At 56.2% G+C, this 19,563-nt stretch overlaps 7 protein-coding genes across 7 annotated transcripts; 3 read left to right on the top strand and 4 right to left on the bottom strand.

The window, feature by feature from the left end:
• Window positions 1–2,105: 2,105 nt before the first annotated feature.
• MKK02DRAFT_30771 (uncharacterized protein) lies at window positions 2,106–3,026 on the bottom strand (the record flags this gene model as incomplete). Its single annotated transcript, XM_053088132.1, has 3 exons — window positions 2,106–2,417; window positions 2,497–2,953; window positions 3,004–3,026. The coding sequence occupies 3 exons, from the start codon at window positions 3,024–3,026 to the stop codon at window positions 2,106–2,108; spliced, it is 792 nt and encodes a 263-aa protein (XP_052941542.1).
• Window positions 3,027–3,534: 508 nt separating this feature from the next.
• On the bottom strand, window positions 3,535–7,015 carry MKK02DRAFT_30770 (Metallo-dependent phosphatase-like protein; the record flags this gene model as incomplete). The annotated part of the gene is made up of 20 exons (XM_053088131.1): window positions 3,535–3,561; window positions 3,614–3,689; window positions 3,804–3,955; window positions 4,015–4,157; window positions 4,216–4,261; window positions 4,318–4,369; window positions 4,425–4,444; window positions 4,495–4,576; window positions 4,731–4,980; window positions 5,047–5,170; window positions 5,228–5,320; window positions 5,380–5,554; window positions 5,621–5,806; window positions 5,869–6,167; window positions 6,220–6,316; window positions 6,374–6,420; window positions 6,499–6,736; window positions 6,819–6,828; window positions 6,879–6,919; window positions 6,966–7,015. The coding sequence occupies 20 exons, from the start codon at window positions 7,013–7,015 to the stop codon at window positions 3,535–3,537; spliced, it is 2,208 nt and encodes a 735-aa protein (XP_052941541.1).
• A 274-nt stretch (window positions 7,016–7,289) lies between these two features.
• Window positions 7,290–9,056, top strand: MKK02DRAFT_41391 (Nse4 C-terminal-domain-containing protein; the record flags this gene model as incomplete). Its single annotated transcript, XM_053091548.1, has 7 exons — window positions 7,290–7,503; window positions 7,568–7,648; window positions 7,721–7,847; window positions 7,910–8,119; window positions 8,288–8,450; window positions 8,511–8,822; window positions 8,964–9,056. 7 exons carry the CDS (start codon window positions 7,290–7,292, stop codon window positions 9,054–9,056), a joined length of 1,200 nt encoding a protein of 399 aa, XP_052941540.1.
• A 454-nt stretch (window positions 9,057–9,510) lies between these two features.
• MKK02DRAFT_35588 (cyclophilin-like domain-containing protein) lies at window positions 9,511–10,476 on the bottom strand (the record flags this gene model as incomplete). Its single annotated transcript, XM_053089211.1, has 7 exons — window positions 9,511–9,552; window positions 9,613–9,706; window positions 9,832–9,890; window positions 9,962–10,195; window positions 10,294–10,332; window positions 10,388–10,423; window positions 10,474–10,476. The coding sequence occupies 7 exons, from the start codon at window positions 10,474–10,476 to the stop codon at window positions 9,511–9,513; spliced, it is 507 nt and encodes a 168-aa protein (XP_052941539.1).
• Window positions 10,477–10,798: 322 nt separating this feature from the next.
• On the top strand, window positions 10,799–12,230 carry MKK02DRAFT_35587 (uncharacterized protein; the record flags this gene model as incomplete). Its single annotated transcript, XM_053089210.1, has 4 exons — window positions 10,799–11,539; window positions 11,607–11,735; window positions 11,801–11,974; window positions 12,036–12,230. 4 exons carry the CDS (start codon window positions 10,799–10,801, stop codon window positions 12,228–12,230), a joined length of 1,239 nt encoding a protein of 412 aa, XP_052941538.1.
• A 347-nt stretch (window positions 12,231–12,577) lies between these two features.
• Window positions 12,578–14,669, top strand: MKK02DRAFT_30766 (beta-lactamase/transpeptidase-like protein; the record flags this gene model as incomplete). Its single annotated transcript, XM_053088130.1, has 6 exons — window positions 12,578–12,826; window positions 12,859–13,052; window positions 13,188–13,557; window positions 13,597–14,399; window positions 14,467–14,497; window positions 14,568–14,669. The coding sequence occupies 6 exons, from the start codon at window positions 12,578–12,580 to the stop codon at window positions 14,667–14,669; spliced, it is 1,749 nt and encodes a 582-aa protein (XP_052941537.1).
• A 2,019-nt stretch (window positions 14,670–16,688) lies between these two features.
• Window positions 16,689–19,411, bottom strand: MKK02DRAFT_35586 (uncharacterized protein; the record flags this gene model as incomplete). The annotated part of the gene is made up of 10 exons (XM_053089209.1): window positions 16,689–16,814; window positions 16,852–16,925; window positions 16,973–17,407; window positions 17,451–17,748; window positions 17,811–18,005; window positions 18,050–18,108; window positions 18,157–18,327; window positions 18,373–18,700; window positions 18,753–18,816; window positions 18,870–19,411. The coding sequence occupies 10 exons, from the start codon at window positions 19,409–19,411 to the stop codon at window positions 16,689–16,691; spliced, it is 2,292 nt and encodes a 763-aa protein (XP_052941536.1).
• Window positions 19,412–19,563: the final 152 nt, after the last annotated feature.

Here is a 19,563-nt window from a genome sequence, read left to right as displayed (position 1 = left end):
GCATCACATCGCATTGGCTCGACTCTCCTTCCGCGGCTCTTGCCCGTCTCTACTCGGTCGCTATCACGGGGACCGTCGTACATGGCTCTTACGCTACCCCTGCCGCCCATCTGAGGCATAAACGCCTTCCGCATACAAGCGCTCCAGGTGCCTGTTCTGCTCGGCCAGCATGGATCGACTACCTTGGTTGGACAAGCGAAGTCCTCGCAGACGAGTTCCACTTCAGGCTGGTGGATGAGGTCCTCTACTTTGAGGACGACGTGTAGGAGTTGGCGCGTTGCCCTTTGGCATTTCCAAGAGGTGAGTAGTTATGTCCTGACATGGTGGTGGGAGAAGATTCTGATAGATCAGGAAAACCTCGAACGGGACTGTCTCCAAACACCTTGGGGCACGTCTGGCTTCGTGATCTGTGAGTCACGGACTGGCGTGGAGCAGTGATCATAGCTGATGCCTCAGGCTGTGACCTCTCTAATCCAGCCGCAATGCAAGAACTGGACGATCAAGGGTCAGACGTCATGTTTGCAGCGGCATACCGGCTCGCGATCGACTCCGAACCGTACGTTCCCGTCGTATCGTTCTTCCCCTCCCTCCTTCCTGGCTCCACCTCCATGGGTCTACACCCCTTACTATCCTACCCTCTTCTCATGTTCCCAAGAGGGCCAAGCTGACGGCCAGGCTGGACAAGATTACACCTCCAATACCGAGTCCAACCTCACCCTACTTCAGTCCCTCTGCTCCGCTACAGCTTTCGAAACCTAGACCATACTCGTACCTTTCCATCATGAGGATGTTCCTCCGAGTATGGGCAGGAGTGTGGTCTGGGCGCCTCTCATCGGCGCAGGTTGGGCGGACAGGGTTGGCAATCGCGCGGTGGGCTGGCAATTGGGGGAAAGCTAGTCGAGCTGGGTCAGGGCCTGACCCGCACCATCCCAATGCACTACTAGCCCATCCTGATACGCGCAGTCTCCTGCTTGTGTTGACGCGCTCTCATCACTGGCAGGTCACGCGCTTCCTCTGCCTTCCGCTTCGCCTCCTCAACCGCCCGCACCTTGTCCCCGAGTACTCGGGCTTTTTCAAGCGCATCGGAGAGTGCTGTCTCCCTCCCTGCCGCCTACTACCTGGGCAGCCACAATCAAGTATAGGTGATGGTACAGGGGTGATTGAGCTGCATATGTATTGCTATGTAGATACAAGTGTTTCTATCAAGTTAGCTACTCATCACCCCGACTATCCTCCAACCTCCCACATCTTCGCCCTGCTCCTCAACAGCCCCAGCGCCATCCTCCGCAGCATGTACTCCCACCCTCCGTCCGATACCGCCTCCTTCCATCCCATCATCCTCTTCATCGTCCCCTTCTCCACCAGCCCGCCCGCCGAGAACACCAACGGTGAGAACCTCCCCATCCCTCCAGCTGCCGCCTTCGCCGTCTCTGCGTCCACCGTGAACAGGTACCGCTGCATCTGCCACATGGTCTTGTCCCATGGATTAGCATCTGCAGGCGGGGGTGATTGAGCTGCATATGTATTGCTATGTAGGGTGATTGAGCTGCATACTTATTGCTATGAGATACAAGTGTTTCTATCAAGTTAGCTACTCATCACTCCGTCTACCCTCCAACCTGCCACATCTTCGCCCTGCTCCTCAACAGCCCCAGCGCCATCCTCCGCAGCATGTACTCCCAAGCTCCGTCCGATACCGCCTCCTTCCATTCCATCATCCTTCCCATCGTCCCCTTCTCGACCAAACCGCCCGCCGAGAACACCAACGGTGAGAATCTCCCCATCCCTCCAGCTGCCGCCTTCGCCGTCTCTGCGTCCACCGTGAATAGGTACCGCTGCATCTGCCACATGGTCTTGTCCCATGGATTGGCGTCTGCGGGCGGCGCCTCCGTCAACCTGCCCGCCCTCATCTGCCCGACCGACTTGTAGACCTTGTCGCCGAGGATAGAGTACACCTTGACGTCATGCTCTGTCGTTTAGGGGTCTAAGGGGTTAGGGGGGTTAAGGGGTTAGGGGTAGGGGTTAGGGGGGTTAGGGGTGTAGGGGCCTTAGGGGTTAGGGGGGTAGGGGGTAGGGGTTTAGGGGGTTAGGGGGGTTAGGGGGTTTTAGGGGGTTAGGGGGTTAGGGGGTAGGGGGTTAGGGGGTACGTTCGGGTCGTCTGAAAGCGTGTCCGCCGGATCTCCCGGTACATGGAGCTGACGGAAGTAGCTGGGGGCCGTGCGCTTGCTTGCTTCGTCCCCAACCCAGACATGACCGCAGTGGTGTCCATGCTCTCTGATCGTGCAAATCCTGTGTCCCTTTACCAGGCCAAGTCGAGAGTAGTCGTCAGGTACGACGCGGACAACTTGAATATCTTGTCCCTTGCACGCTTCAGTCAGCGCCTGCCCCAGTCGTCCCTCGAGGTATTGACCGACTCGCTCGAGATGGTCAGCATCGTTCTTGAACACCTATCTGACGTCAGCGTTGAGCAGAAGAGAAGACGCGGCAGGATCTCACTGTGTCGCAAAGACGACTGGACGCCTGAAATGTCTCGAGCGCCCGCTTGACGGCGGAAGTGAGTACCTCGGGCTCCTCGTACGGGCGCGGATGCACCCACTTGAGCTTGTCGCCCGGTACAAATGTCGTTCCGTACACCAAATGCCGCTCACCTCCTCCATCTGTTTCACCCTTGAATCCCGCCTCAAACAACAATCTCGACTCGCCATCCGTGAATCTCGTACCGACACCTGACACGGCCGTTGGATATGCGGGGTCTGTATTGCCACCCCAGGATTCGGTCGCGACAGGAGATGGATTGACCCGTCTTCCGGTACCACTGCTCATGTACCTCCACGCTGGCTGGTGGAGCTTGGTCGGGAAGATGTTGTACCACTTCGCCTCGTGTGTGTAGTCCCAGTCGAGGTTCCTCGGCGTGTTCAGTCTGATGATGCCATTGTCGATCTGCACAGTACCCCTATCCGGTCAGCGGTGCAGCGCATGATAAATGCCGCAGCCAGAACCTACGGCATCGTAGTGTTGGAAGTCATGCCTGATTACGCTCTGCAATAGCTGAGGTGTATGTTTTTCGTTGTTGGGAGAGGGATGTCTGCAAGGTGAGTATGTGACTGACAAGTGGCAAAAAACGGAGAGGGTGGCGAATGGGTGTAAGGGGCGGGGGAGCTTGTCCAGCTCGTACTCTTATCGGCGCCAGCGTGGTCTGTCCTCCAGAACTCCTCAAAGGAGATTGCAGTGGCGCGATATGGCGTGCTTCAGATCTCGAAGACGATCCACTGTACTACGGATGATAGCGCGTTCCACGCTATCCTCAGTCCTAGCCACGATCGGACAAGCTCCGTATAATCAGTCGCATGGTTGTGATAAGATTGACCTGACATGCGCCTCTGGAAATGATCTCGTAGCCTTGCTTAGCACATGCATGATGATTTAGATATGTACAACAATACCCAGGACGAAAGCTCAATCAAAGATAGACGCGCATGTGTGGTATCCCGGCCGGCCGGGTCGGAAGCTGGGTGGCAAATGTGGCGGACCGGATTAGTCGTCATCGCTCGAGAGCTCAATCTGACAAGTCAGCTCCACCTTCCACATCGGATGCTTCCAGGACTGGACGTACAGGCTTGGAGCTCTTTCCTCCCTTCGCTGGCGCCCTAGCAGCTGGCGCCTTCTTCGCCGCTGGATCCTGCGAGAACCTGTACAAATCAGCTCTCGCTCTGCAGCCTCCCCTAGCCCCTTACTCCACTTCGCCTCTCATCCCCATTCCCCACCCAGCCTCGCCCTGACTCCCGAGCTCAAGAAAGACTCACGTCAACTGAGACTGTTTCGCCGGTACAGCCTTCTTCGCAGGCGCCTTCGCCGGAGCTTTCGCGGGCGCCTTCTTTGCCGGAGCAGCGCGCGACTTTTTCTGGGGTACGACTTCTTCTTCTTCTTCTTCTTCCTCGGTATCATCATCGTCGAACTGGTGCATCAGTTCTATTCTCTTCCCCTGCATGGTGGGAGGAGTACTAGTAAGCTCACCAGAGGCTGCTTCGCCTTCCCCTTGGCTGTCGCTGGCGCTTTTCCCTTCCCTCCCGCCACCGCTTTGCCTTTCCCCTTGACCGGCGCAGCCTCCGACGCAAACGATCCGTCCGAGTCTCCTCCGCGCATACTGTCATCCGCCGCTAGAATATCAGCTTTCGCAACTCGTCTTCCTTCCAGCTGAAGATGAGGTGAACATACCCATACTGTCTTCATCCGAATCCGCCTTCTTTTTCCCCTTTCCTTTCTGTTGTCGTCAGCTCTGATATCGTCCGGCAGTCAATAGAGAGGCGTTTAGCTTACCTTGTTCACCTCTCTCTCTACTGGCCTATGTTCAGCCCACTGAGAGGCAGCACTATGAGGTCAGCTAACAGAACGTACTGGACGTGGTCTAGTTCCTGGCAGCTTACTGTTCCTTCGCCCGTGTCATCTATGATGTCAGCTTTGACTTCATCACGATGTGAGAAGGACTAAGCTGACGTGTTCCTCCACATCGTCCTCGTCGACATTCTGCTGCCCCTTCATATTCTTCCCGACGGTCTTCAGGGTATCATGCACGAAGCTGAGAGTCAGCCATAATCTTCTTCGAGAGGGCCTGGTTCCCCTCTTTCCTTTCCTTGCCCAACTCATCTTCCCAGCTTACCACCCTTGCACCTCCCCACCGCACCTTTCTTTCCTCTCCCACAGTCGCAGCGAAGTATTGTATTTGGACTCACTCCTTAATCGCATCCTTATCATCCTTATCCACAAACCGCATCACAGCATCCTCCAACCCCCCTTCCACCAGCACCTCCAGATTCTGCGCTTGCAAATACTGCCTCACGAGATTCGCCATCCTCAGCTTACTGAGCCGATCCGACGTCGTCAGCGCACTCGGATCGTCGGCTCCGCCGAGGGCGCCATCGTCGTCATCATCGTCGAATCCATCCATTTCGCCATCGGGGGCGTCGGGGTTGTTTTTGGATTCTAGGAATCAGCTCGATCTATTCCATACCCAATACCCGGAAAAGGGGAGAGAAAGAGTCAGCTCACTTCGCTCAGCAATTTTCTTCTTTCGGTGATACTGCAGGATATCGCGGGGATTGGCGACTCGTCCGCTAAAGTCCTGGCCGAACCGGACCGGGTTGGTCATCTCCTTCGCATTTGTCGTTTCGACCTACATCGTCAGCTCTGCCCTCATACTGAACCGCTCATCTGGTTCGGGGTAACTCACCTTGAGCCTTATCAACGGCAACATCATATCCTTTATACTCCCCTCGTGTCCCTTCCTCCATTCCTTCTTTGCCTTCTCTACCAGCTCCTCGACCTACCATGTCAGCTTTCCTCCCGGTGACATGTACGATAAGCGCCATAGCTGAAACATACCGTCTTTCTGAGATACGCAGTGATACTATCCTTATCCTCCAAATTCAATTTGTTTTCCTCATTCTCCGCCGCCTCAGCGAGCACGACCTCCTCGAATACGAATGGCCGGACCGTCTTGAGTAGAATCTCGGCGATCTGAAATTGTGATCCTTGGATAGAGAGGATCCCGACGTGCCTGATGTGTCAGATCATATCCCCTCGTACAGCCGGAGGGATCCAGGCATCTGATGCAGCGACTCACTTTGGAATAGACTCGCCCCTCGCCAAAGACGTAGCGACTGACGATCCCGGCTGGGTGATGTAGTAGTTCTTGCCCTCGACAGATTCGGGCGAGATCCGACAATCGTGCTCATGGCCCCAAACGACGAGCTTGATCGAGTCGTCAAACATCCCTTCGGGGACGGACTGCTGTGGACCGTGCTTCACCCTAGACCGTCAGCTCTTCTCCCAGCGCAGCTGCACCAGCCGAGATCCGAGAAGCTGACATACCGATTCTGGTGCACCAACAACATATTAAACCAATCCTCCTCCTTCACCTCCCCTCCCCCATCCGGCATAAACATCTTGACCCGATTACTCCGGAGCTCGTAGTGCATCCGCGAGTCCCTCACGTTTCCGACACCATACATCGCCAGATGGGTGTCGCCCTTCCGGAGCAGGAGGGGCTTGATGCGGATCCCTTGGTCGGATGCGGGGTCGGGGTTCTCTTCGGCGGAGAGATCGATCTTGCCAAAGTAGTTGAGGAGGCCAGAGACGGAGAGCATGTCGAGTGCGCACAGGGCGCCTTCCTGTCAGATCAGATTGGGCCTCCACAAGACGAGAGAGAAGAGCAAAGCTTACAGGACCGGTCCCCTGGGGATCGTCGTGGTTGCCGTGGATGGAGAAGACGGGGATACCAACGTTGAGGTTGAGGTCTTCATAGTTGATGGCAGGGAAGCTGGAGGATAAGCTGAACAGCCCGTTTCTGAAGAAGAAAGTGGAGTTCGCAACTCACGTGAAGCCAGGCGCAGAGCCCTCCATCGGATCACTCATAAGCTCAAACTGATCGTCAGCTCCGTCTCTCTCTCCCTTCATTCCCTCCTACCCTCCTCATACGAACCCCCTTCCATGATGACTCACCGAGATAGGCTTGTCACCCATAGTATACTCTCTCAGAAGCGCCATGACAGAATACAGACACCCCCTACTCGGTCTATTCTCGTGAAAGAGGTCCCCCGCCAGGAGAATAAAGTCCACCTCCGCATCCCGGGCAATCTCGAGAATTTCCCGAAAGGTGTTGATGCTGTCTTGCCCGCGGATGGGGTCCTTTTCAGCGTACCCGATGTGGTTGTCGGTAGCGAGAAGGATACGGAAGCAGCTGTGAAATGAGCGCACGGACGGGGGAAGGAAGGTTGACGAAGTGGCTAGAGGAGGTGGATGTCAGGTGGGCAGGGGCTTACCTGTCGGGGTCTAAATTGTCAGCTACAATATCTAAATCAGCAGAGAGGTCGATAGCTCACTTTCTTGCACGATGCTGGGATTAGGCTCGACGAGGCTGTCGCTTCCTATCATCAGCTCATCCAAGAAGTCCAAGTTGGAGTACCTACCCGGCGTGAGACCTTGACGTGGAAGGTTCTGGCTCCGGAGTAGTCGCCATATTCGCTGCTGGCTCTTCCTTGTCGTTTTCTCTGTCTGTGTTGCCTGCGGGCCCCCTCTGATAGCTAGGAAGAAGGAAGTGTGAAGCTGAAGTTCAAAGTTCAAGTTGACGGTGCTTGACCACCTCCACTTGGGCTCTTTACGTAAACGCTCTCACCTGTTGTGATCACGACGCGACGCGACTGCCATCCGTGCGCGTCGAAAGACAAGGAAGAAAGTCCACTCACCCATCCACCATTCATACATCCCACTCCTCTCTTACTGTATCAGCAACCATGTCTGCTTCCCCCGAGTATGAGGCAGGACCCAGCGTCAGCGCTGTTCCCAACGGCATCAAGCGCAATTCGATCCAAGGCGGAGGGACCCAGATCCCCACATCGTTGCGAAAGAAGAGACGCCTGACTCTGCATGAGACGTTCGAGGGCCCAGATGCGCGCGAGACGCAGAAGCTGGGGCAGAGTCTGAGGGATCTGCAGAGCAAGGTAGAGGGTGAGATAGCTTCTCTATGAGGTCCGCCTGCAAAGGACGAAGAGGAAGAAGCTGATATGAATAGACGATAGAGCGAACGTCGCGAACCTCAAGATTGACGATTTTATGGCTGCCTTGACTGAGCAGGATAAAGTCTTCCAGGATGGTGTGTATCTCAGCTTTCGAGATCTCATTATAGATATGATGTATGACGTGGAGAAGCAGCTGACCCCTCTAGTCAAAGACACCGCCACGGGCGCGCTCGACGCTCGCGTCTTCTCCTCCAGACTCGAACTCGTCAATCAGTGGTCTCGGAACCATCATCAAAGCAGTAACTCGTTCGACACTGACGAGTTCTTCCTTCGGTGAGCTTTGGATGCCTTCTTTGTGCGACATATGCGGTGGCAGGCGTAAGCTGACGGGACAGTATCAAGGCCCTTCTCAATTCGAACACCCGATTCAACGCCGACGAGGAGGAAGACGAGGATGAGCTGGACGAGGACGAAGCGGGCGCTAGTCAGGCGGCTCAGAAGAAGAAGAACCGGGCCGGGAGGAAGGCGGAACCGATGGGCGATTGGGAGAGGGTGGGGTGGATGGCGGCCAAGCTGTATAGGCGGGTACCGGGGATTGACTTTATGTGAGTAGCATCCAGCGTCCAGCTACCAGCCGATGTCTGCAGAGAGGTACACACTGGGAGGTGAACGATACGAGAAGGAGGGGCGGCGGTCTTCAGCTTGGAAGAGAGTCTGAATCTTTGGACGAACAGCATACTTCACGGAAACATGAGCCATGAGCTGAGCCGCAGGTACGGCCCGCTCGCGCTCGAGCACAAGAAACGTGTTCTCGGCCAGCGAAAAGCAAAGGCGGAACTCGCACCCGCCGTGGTACCGACCACCATCACCGGAGGAGGGAAGGGCGCGGGGGACAAGGAGAAGAAGGAGGAGGATACTCCTTATTTCGTCATCAAGGTGAGTCTCTACTGTCTGGCACTGCTCGTTCCGTGCTCTGGACACAAGCTGACACGACAGGTGTACAAGGCACTCGAAAAGGTCGACCCCCACCGCTCTGGCATCAATTTCTTCAAATTTGCCATCAACCCAAACTCATTCAGTCAATCCGTCGAAAACATCTTTTACATTTCATTCCTGGTCAGAGATGGGAATGCGGGTTTGGAGGTGACGAAGGAGGGGGAAATTATTATTCGGGCGAGAAAGGGGGAGGTGCCTGGTGGTAATGGGGTTGATGATGAAGGAGGAGAGGGTGGACCGAGAGAAGGGGATGCGGGGGCGGATGGGAGTTTGCATCAGGGGGTCATGGAGTTTGATATGGAGACTTGGGAGGTGGGTTGTTTCTTCTTCTCACGAGGGGAGGATCGGATGTATGGGGCAGAAGACGGTGGTTGGGATATAAGAAAGAGGAGAATTCAGCTTCGCGATGTCCAGTGGTGGTAGTGCCGACAAGACCGAAGCTGACGATCTCAGCTGGCGAAGGCCACATTTAACATCACCGAATGTATCATCCCTAATAGGGCACCCAAGGATCTCGGTATACCACAAGGCGACCAGTGGTACTGAGGGGGTATCGCCGAAAACACGGGTCAGAAGAATGGGGTATCCGTCTTCTGGGTTTATGCTGCAAGAGGGGATGGGAGAGGGAAATAGGGGGGGAGCAAGCCGATAAAGTGGATGATTCGGCGGTGGTGCTGGGGGAAGTAGGAGGGCAGGAAGGGCCGAGGAGAGAGGGGAGAGGGCAAGGTGGACATGGGACAGGGGGAATGGGGCAGGGGAAAAGGTGATCTGAGCGTGTCGCGCCAAGTCAAGTAGGGATTGAGCGCGGGCGATGCATATTTGTCATTGTACGACTGCAGCTGGACCTGAGGCTCTTGAACCTCGGGCTGGTGGGCCTAGCTTTCTCCTCGCCTTCGGATCTTTAGTCCTTGTTCCCATCCCCCACACATGCTCCGCACCATATTTGCGCTCTTCCGGTCACCCTCTGACGCCCAGTTGTAGACGCCGCCTAGAGCTGGTGTTATCTCTGCGCCTCAGCTAGGGGGTTGGCATGTATTGTCACCTTTTGTATCAGCTCCCATCTGCTCTCCCAGAAAGGGCAAATGAGGGGAATGCAGCTCACATTCAGGATCTTGATTTCGGTCTTCGGCCGGTTCTTTTCATTGACGGGGACTTTCTCCATTGTGTCGAGCGTGGTATCTGCGCCGTCTATTACTCTGGATCAAGTCAGCACATTGCGGCAGGATGACATGCATGCCAACGCCAGCTGGAGGTGGAGAGAGGACGTGACCAAGCGCAGTGTCGGGGAGCGATGCGAACAGGATGAGGGGATATGGCTCACCTTCCAAAGATTGTATACTTCCCATCTAAGCTTGGCTGTTTAGCATAAGTGATAAAGAACTGCCTTGTCAGCAGTGACCATTTCCTCCGTTCATCCTCGCGCCTCGCGCCTGTCGGACCTCTCGACTCACCTGCGCCTTATTCGTATCCGGCCCAGCATTCGCCATAGCCACCACCCCCCTCGAATTGAATTTAAGCGTCTGCCTAATCTCATCCGGGTACTCTTTCCCCCATATACTCTGTCCGCCCTTTCCTGTGCCCGTAGGATCTCCACCTTGGACCATGAAGGTCTTGATGTTCCTGTGGAAGATGGTGGAGGTGTATGCTCCGGAGGCGCAGAGGGCTAGGAAGTTCGGGAGCGTCAGCTATCACATCACGTACGGCACAAAATGGTAGAGGGTGTTAGTATCAGGATATGGAAAAATCAGTGGAGCCAGGGAAGAAGGTAGGAGACAGGACACACTTCTGCTGTACGCGGTACAGCTTCACAGAAAACTTCGATCTAATAAGGTCAGCTTGAACACCTACCCAGGAGAGGCAGGTCATATGCAGCATACCTTGAGGTCGCCGAGAGTGGTGTGGAGCGTGACGGACTGAGCTGAATCAGCTGATATCTGGTCTTCGATGCTTCAGTTCCACCCACCATCTTGACACTGTTCTGAGCGGGTCCACTAGGTTATAGATGAGCTTGTCAGGGGTATAGTACTAGTACAGTCACAGAAGAGCTGGAAAGACCAAGTTGGAGCCAAATAGTGCAGGTCCGTGCGTCTAAACAGCCCGAAAGCTGTGGCGGCTGAGGGTGGTGGAAGGGAGGTTGCTCGCATTCATGCCTTGTCTCATCCCTAACTATCTCTGGGTGCTCTCCACACGGCCCTCTATCTTTGTAAGGAGCGCCTCCCGGCAGGAATTCGCTTCCTGCTATCCTACTATTGGGCAAAGCAGGAAGGGATCTCGGGCCCTCCGCAATGATGCCCGGCCTTCCTCTCTCTGGTCCTACCCCATCCCCCGCCTCCTCTCCACAACACCCAATTCCAACTCTAGGCGGCCACAGCAAGACCCCTTCCCAGATCTACGTTCTCTCCGCAGACGGATCCCACCTCTTTCTCTTGGACCCCACAGAACCCCCAGGAGAGCTCCCACCGGCATACCATACGATCCAATCTCCGCGCTCCGCCCATACATCGGCGGCGTCACTACCGCCCACGTCACCTCGGTATAGCTATAGCCATTCGGCCGAGATAGGCGTGGAAGATGAACCAAATGGAGGACCCAGCTCGCCCAGGTCGGTCAGAGTGCAGGCGTTGCCGAGTGTCCGGAGCAGGAGTTCTGCGAGTTTGGGAGCGCAGGGGGATAGGGAGGAGGCAGGGGGAAGACATCGGGCGTATACGACCTCCGAAGCTGGAGTGGTCCGAGGACGAGGCGCCCTACAGGATGGACGGATATCTCTGGGAGGATCCGCCCAGATGAGGGCTGCAAACAGCGGAATCGAGCCGGATGTGGACGCAGACGAGCGGACGGCATTACTAGGCGGTCTTTCAGTCAGCGGGAGGAGGCGTAGGAGTACTCTTCGGTCCGTCTTCTGCGGCGAGCTAGAGGACGAGTATGTGGATATGACCTGGAAAGCAGGCTGGAGGAGGTTCTGGACCCCGATAGGGAGGAAGGAGTACTGGCGGAGTCTACTCCATCTCGTTCTGCTCAACTTCCCATTCGTCAGTTCTCCGGTTCCCTTTCCAGCTCAAGAGGAAGTGAGGAGGAGGACCAAGCTGATCAAGGCAGGCACTCTTGATCTGGCCATTCCTCTTCGCCGGCACGGTCGCCGGTACCGCCCTTCTTATCACCCTGCCCATCGGCGCCGCAGTATGGTGGCTGACCCTGATACTCGCGAGGACAGCAGCGAGAGTAGAAGTAAGTGTCATCTGCTGTGACTCGTTCGCCCCTGAATGAGCGAGGACATAAGCTGATGTGCACAGATCATGATGCAGACGCATCATCATGCTCCGCTCTCACGGGCTATACCGGTCTATCACCCGATCTTCCACCGTCCGCTCTACGCCTGCACTCAATATGTTTCGGACGGACCCACCGGCGAGGAGCAGGGTCCGCTGGAATGGGAGAGGGGGTTCATCAAGTGCTCGTACGCAATGGTACGTACTCACCCAACACCACCTCGTTCGCCGCGACGATGAGGCCGACACTGACAAGCAGTTCTGCGACCACTACTCCTACTCCGCCCTGTGCTATTTCGTGCTCATCAAGCCCCTCCTCACCCTCTTTCCCACAATCGCCATCATCGCCCTCCTCCCTATAGCTTTTGTCAGCGGGTTTGGGTCACCGGTATACCTAAGAGCGGCGAGGCGGTGGGGGAGGTGGCAGGCTGGTGTAGCTCTTGATAACCTCTGAGAATGGGACATGTATCGTTGTACACTATATCCACAATCCGAACTCCTTTCTCGATCAGCAGTCCAGTAAAGAGTAAAGCACCGTGCTCGGTAGCTCGCTGGGTCAAGATGGATCCGGATATCCCAAAGTCCGTCCGGATATATCGCATCCCACTAGTCCATGATTCATCGGATGTACGAGCAGTGCGACCAGCGGCAAGATGAAGACCGGTCCAAAGGACCAAAGTTCATACCAAGGCCAGCCACCCGTTCTTCCCAATTATCCATCTATGGCTTGCATCTTTGCTACTCAGACATCTCTGAAACCAACCGGAAATCTATAGCCCTGAAGCTCGCACACCGACCATCATGACGTCGTGGCCGATGGACCCGGCGAGGGACCAACCCGGGTCCGAACCGCTGTACCGACTGTCTTCGCACGTCAAGCAGGCTCTCGAGCGTCTGCTGGTCAAATACAAGATCCCAGGGCTGTGCATCTCGGTTGTCCGTCAAAAGGAGGGTGCATGGGAGTCAGGCGTGACTGCTCTAGGGATTCGGGACTCGAGCGGATCTCCTTGGCTGCCAGATGTACGATCTCACCTTTCTGATCATGCTCGCGTAGGTCGTGGGTCAAAGCTGAAGGGTCACAGTCACAGCACGCCATCGCGTCTTGCTCAAAGGTGTTTGCCGCTGCGAGCGTGGGCATACTGATTGCTCGGGACACGAGACTACCCAATGGCGAGACGCTGGCTTGGACAACCAAGATCACAACGGTCCTTCCTGACTGGACGATGATGGACAAGGAAGTAGAGGAGAATGCGGATATCGAGGACGCTCTCGGTAAGTATTGGACCCACCTCCCGATCGGATGAAAGCTCAGGGAGCAGCCATGCGTCTCGGAATACCGGTCAATAACGTCGCGTGGGGGTAAGCGTCTCCCGCACAAACCAACAGCTGTAGCAGTTGAGCTTATCGGCAGATTCACCAATGACACCCCTTCTGCCATCGTCAACCGGATGCGATACCACCGCCCTGCCTCCTCTTTCCGTCGTACCGCCATATACTCAAATAGCAGCCTCATCTTAGCTGGCGAGTTCATCTCCAAGCTCTCGGGAATGCCATACCACGAGTTTGTCGAGCGGAACATCTTCGACCCGCTCGGGATGAAGGATTCGCAGTTCGAACACAAAGTCGCGTTGGCGTCGGGAAAGCGGGTGGAAGGGTTTGCGCACTATGATCAGACTGGGCCGGGACATGTGGGCGAGGTGGGACGGACGGCATTTTGGAACGAAGGGGATGGGCTGTTTCTGGCAGCTGCGGGTGGAGCTTGGAGTACGGGGAACGATATCGTACGTCCGTCATACCCCTGCGCGGAGCTGATCATGTAGTTACTCTGGCTGAAAGAGACGTTGACGCCGAGAATCCTTTCCCCAGCCGTGCTCGACGAGCTCAATCGTCCTCGGACAGCTTGGGGCGCTGCCCAACCACCTCATTCCACCATGAGCCAGATGTTCTACGGAATCGGCCAGCATACCCATTTCTATCGCGGGCACCTGGTCGTCGGTCACACGGGCAGTCTTCCGGGGCACTACTCGTTCGTCTTTCGTCTGCCGGATGACGACATCGCGCTCGCACTATTCTGCAACGACGCGACGTTCGGGCCAGATATGCTCGATACGGCGCTGCAAATACTCCTGGACGATCTGCTGGATATCCCGGAGCGGGTGGACTGGGAGGATATCTTTTTCACCCCCGGTCTGCAGGATGCTCCGCTGCCCCGTCAATCGCCCACCAGTCCGCGCCCGAGCGGAGACATCACGGGAACGTATACGGAGGGGGCGTACGGTGAATTGAAGGTGGTACGGATTGAAGATCATCCGATGGGCGCGCATATCCTCGAACTGCTCAAGACGTACCCGGGCTCTACGATCCCCGTCCGTGAGGGCGCTCATATATACCTCGGCGATCTGGCTCACGATCTTCGCGGCTCACTACTTCTGTCACCGGTGGATGGACCGATTTTTACGCGTGCATGGATCAAGGCTAAGCCCGTCCAGCGGATAGGAGGCGGTCGGTCGTACGCGGCGCAATTGACAGGCGCTGGTCGCTGCGTGGTCACGCAGGATGGGATCGGCATGTTTGAGGACTTTTGGGGTCAGGGTGGGGCGGTGGGAGGTATGATAGTCAGGCAGTGCGTGGAGGAGGATGTAGAACGGCAGGCAGAGGTATGGTTCAGCAGGACACAAGCTATTGTGTAGAGTAGGTACCATCGAGTGTTGGCAGGCAATGGTACGTCCGGTCCTTGCTTCTGACTTTTCCTACTGATTGACCTCGACGAGAGAACCTCGGCGACAATCAGGTACTTACGGCTTCGGCTAGTGTGCCGCCAAACAGAAGCTTCTGTGACATCGCGACTTATATACTAGCAAACAACTGGGGTTTACAGCTCCCCACTGACTGACTGATGGTCCCTCGGCTCCCCTGCCTCTGGCATACGCAGAGAGCTTGAGCAAGAGCTACTGGCTCGGCCCACCCCGTAAGACCAGCGTAGATGATGCTGGAAGGAACGGGATCTGGATTTGCTTTCGGCACGATTAGCGGGACGAAAGGATCATGGAGTTTGGTGTTTCGAGGCTGACTATCTGAAGGGATCCTGATGAGAGGCGAGGCCCTTGGGCTATGTATCAAGCTCTCACTTCCGCCCCCTTCGCAATTCTACCACCTCAGATTCTACGGTGTCTACAGTCTCGATTTCCAGGTTCGCAGAGAATCGCATTTGCTCGACATGACTCCGCCTGAAGACCCGCCCAGCCTGGATATCACAGCTTCAATCCAGAGCTCTCCTCTTAATCCCCCTCGGTTCGCCCACGAACTGATGCTGCTCGTTCGCGAGGCTGACCCCGACCTATGCCTGGTAAATAATGGGGACGGGACGGATTACGGGACGGAGAGCTTATACATGAATCATACGCTATTGTCGTTGGGTAACACATGCACATTGCGTAACCGCTTCAGCACATGAGATATCACTAAGGTCCGCTGACCAGTTCACAGGATCTCCGGGGTATTTACCAGAAGGCGTTGCTGAGCTGGCTGCTGATTGACGAGGACAGTAATGGGGATCAAATCAGGCAAAGCTGTTCACAAGGCCTCTCCAAGCGCAAGCATAGTTTTCGGCGGGGACTCTCGTTTCACAGCCAAGTGGTCGATGTCACACACCGCGTAGCGGAATCCACCATGTACATGTCAAAGAATCGACTGTCAACCTCAATCTGATTTATCCTCCTCTCTCTCCCCTAAGCGACCTCCATCTCAGTCATGCCAGAGTCCACCCACCCGTTCAGCAAGTCAGCCTCGGTGCAAACCAAGATGAGCCCGTTGTCGTCGATGATGAGCTTGGTGATGGGCTCGGCGATGACCTCCGTGCCCTCGCACGCCTCGTCAGTGCGGAATCGAGTGGGGACGACTGGATGGCCGACGCGGTAGGTGGATCCATCTCGTTGGGTACACGGATGGATCTGACCCCACTCGCCGGGCATGCACGATCCGTCTCGCAGCTGCTCGAGGGCGCTCCTGACATGAAGGTCCGCTCGATTCCGGGTGTCGTTGGGGAAGCCGAGCGTAGTCGTCGCGGACGAAGCGGCAGCGGCCGATCCGTTCTTGTCGAACCAGTACTTGGACTGGCCCGAGGGCAGCGGGGTGAAGACGAAAGGGACGTTCACAGTGGTTTGACCACCAAGGTAGAAAGCGGAGGTGCTGGACATGGTGATCCGATGTGGACAAGTGTAGTGATGTGAAACGAAGTTCGGTGACGTGAAGTCAGATGTAGTTGGCTGTGAGGGAGGGTAATGTGAAGAGAGTGGCGAAGATACCGGGGCAAAAGGCACTCGTTATATAGCCCGATCTACCTGGGCATCGAGATAAGAGACAGGAGGCCGAGGTGAAAGGACTCTGTGCTCTTGCGCGTTCGGCCTGATCACGCCATTCGTCCTTTGTGCACCGCAATATGGACGATGTCGCCATGTGGCCTTCGCGGATCGCGATCGAGTGGTCCACAAGGTGCTCTTACGCGTTCGGTCTGATCGCGCGAATTATCCTTTGTGCACCGCGATCTGGTCAATGTTGCCATTTGGCCTTCGTGCACCGCAATCTTGCCGTCGACGAGATTACGATGCCACAGTGCGAGATCTCAAGGCGTTCCGCGACCCACGATGGTGCTTTGGTCGTATCAGTGCATCAAATGTTAGTGTATTGGACCTCACGGCGCGCATTGATTACATTTACACAGGAAACGCATGTTCAGAATCAGATCCCACGAACCAACAGATTTCCACTGATCGAAAGCAACATCCCCTCGCACCGCTCCTGCCGACCACCTAAACCGGATTAGGAGCCGCCTTGGTCCAGCGAGGAGGAGGCGCTTTGATTGGGTAACTAAGACGATCAGCTCGACTCGATTCTCTCCGGGATCGCTAGAGACTTACCTCTTTGTGTCCCCTCCACCTTGAACCTTCTCCACCCTGAAATCGAATACGAGATCACCAGACTCCTCGAGGTACTCGATGCTTGCGTAGTTGCGGCGAGGCTGGACAAACTTTACCATCAGCTTCTGCTCGAGATACGTGTCCAGGAGGGTAGCTCACTTTGCGCTTCATTGGCGTTCCGTCTGTGTCCTCCACGAACAAGGGAATCATGACCTCGTCGGTATTCTCCGAGTCTAACATATCAGCGTAGGTTCTCGAAACGCCGTGGAGAACAACTCACGTAAGGTCCTGTGCTTATTCCCACCCAACATCCCCACCATAGCCGCCGCGCCCGGTGGAGGAGGCGTATTGACAATCGCACTCGTCACCACATTCAGCATGTACCGGTGGTCCTCCTCCGCCGGCAACGCCCTGCCCAGCTTCTTGGCATGCGTAAAGAGACATCCGACCGCCGCGAGGTGGACATCGCCCGAAAGGAACGTGATTCGTGCGTGCAACTCGAGGGCGAGCGCCTGACAGGTGAGGACGAGCCAGTTGCGCTCCTTCTTGTGCGTATTGGCACACCAGTGGTCGTTGAGATCATCGAGAAGCTCGGAGGATTGGTCAAACTTGTTGACCATCCCGCCGAGACCCATGGCGTTGTGCCGTGCGAGCATGTTGAGGGGGTTGTACTTGGCGTCGAGGAAGTGCTCGAGGAAGGACATGCGGGGGTAGGCTGGGAGTCAGCCCCGCCTTATAATAATCAGAAAAGAACCCACCGATGGGGACACCAAGAAGGATGACCAGCTGTTCAATCCCCTTGTACTTCCTCACTTCCGCAAACGCCTTGGTGTAAGTTGCCGGCGTGACGATTTCCGTCAACTTCCGTTCTGCTCGGCAGTCCAGAGCGAGCATGGCGACCTTGGGGCCGAGGTAGACCATGAGCGAGTGGGACGGAGCAGGGATCCACGGACCCTTGACGTCGCCGATGATCATGGACTTGATCGGGTGGGTGTTGGGAGCGGGGTTGACGCCGTCGTACGCGTCGACCGTGAAGAGCTGGAAGACGCAGAACCACTGCTTCGTCAGCGCGGGTTTGCGACCAACAAAGACTGAAGCAAGATGGAAGGAAGACGCACGAAGTAACCCCTGGACCCGACGTGCTTGAACACAGCGCCCTCCTGAGTCTCATCATCATACGTCCCGAAGCCATCGATAAGATCGTGGTCGTCCAGCATGTTGACCATGGGAATCGTCGAGTTGGCCCGGCCGAACGCGTTCGAGCGGAAGATCTTGCAGTAGTGGTTGAAGTAGAACCGGTCAACAGCGTATTCCTGCTGATCAGCCCTGTTCTCGCCAGCAGAGAGATTGAGCTTACAATCTCAGGAGTGAGAGGGGTGTTGATCTTGGCTTCCTTGTTCGGGGCGTTGATCCAGTCTGTGACGGGTCAGCTGGGATGATTGAGGCCAAAAGAAGATGACTTGCCCTGAAGTTCCGGCTCGCGCGTAATAGGATCGCAGTAAATCTGATCCCCACCGCCCACCATGCAGTGGAACGGCCGCTGCTGGTGACGCAGAATCATATCCTCCCAGACCGGGTCGTAGCCAGACTCAAAGTCGCCCTTGAACTCATCGGGGTTGACGCCGGATGAGAAGCCTAATCATCAGCTTTCGTTGCACGAGAGTCGAAATGCTAGCTCACCGTTGCAACTGTGCGCCGCCCATCGGAGGTTCTGCCCAATCTTGGGAACGACAAACTCGATCCCCTCGCCTCCGTTCAGGCTGTACGTCACCACCATCTCGACCTGCTGGAGCGGGACCTCGATCACAAATCTGAAGAAGGACGAGGTGTCGTCGTGCGACTTGTACATGAGGATCTTCTCCGAGTTGAGGGTGGTGCCTTTGAGGAGCTCGCCGCCGGAGTTGAGCTCGGCTAGGCGAGGGGCTTCAGGAGTTGGGGGCGAGTATTGGTGGAATTGAAGGGCAAGAGTGGGTGGGGTGGAAAGATTGGATCCCTCATCTCGGACGACCTGGAGATTAACTTTGGGCTCCTCCGAGAGATTGTCGAGCAGAGAAGCTTACCACCATGACGGCGCCCTGCCAGACATTCTCCTTGACGGTATAGTAGGCGAGAAGGGGACCGCACCTGAGGGTCAGCTTGAGTCGCCGTACAAACAGAAGACGGCAAGTCAGACTCACATCAGCTGCAGATGCGGCTCCATGCGGCTGACCTTCAACTCGGTCTGCTCCTTCTGCTGACCAGCGACGAGTGCAGTCGCGCCCTGCTGGCTCGCCCCCTCGACGCCATTCTGCGCGCGCCACTTCTCGACCTCCTCCGCAGTGGGCCCAGGGCTAGTGCGCGTACCGCCAGCCTCGCCGCCCTTTTCCAGCGCGCCCTTGTCCAGCCCCGAAGGCGCGCCCGCATCCTCCTTGCCTCCCAATTCTTCCTTGGTACCATCCGTGCCGGTCTCTGTAGGACCCATTGGCTTGCTCGGCGCCGGGTCCAAAGACGGGGGAGGAGGGATGTACGCCTCGTTCAGCGGCGCCGTCTCGCCTCCAGGGGCATTCCGATCCCGATCGTCCTCTGCCGCGCTGGGCTTGTAGTCTTGGGTACCGGCATTGCCGCGTCCGAGGTAGGTGTGAAGGTGAGCGCTGGGGTGCGAGTAGTAAGAGGCGTGCGCGGCGGCAGCTGCGGATCGAGCCAGGTGCTCGGCCCGATGCCGCTGGGCGGGAGATACCATGTCCCTGCGAATCAGCGAGGAATTTTGGAGGGACTGCAGAGGACATAAAATTTACATTTTGACTGATTATACGTGGTGTATCTGGAAATTAAGAGCTAGGAAGATCGATGCCTAGAGTAGATATATGATGGATGAAGACGCAGAGATGCCAG

Source organism: Dioszegia hungarica (genome assembly GCF_025882075.1).
Source record: "Dioszegia hungarica strain PDD-24b-2 chromosome Unknown MKK02contig_32, whole genome shotgun sequence".
NCBI classification, from domain to species: domain Eukaryota; kingdom Fungi; phylum Basidiomycota; class Tremellomycetes; order Tremellales; family Bulleribasidiaceae; genus Dioszegia; species Dioszegia hungarica.
This window is presented reverse-complemented; position numbering and strand designations above follow the sequence as displayed.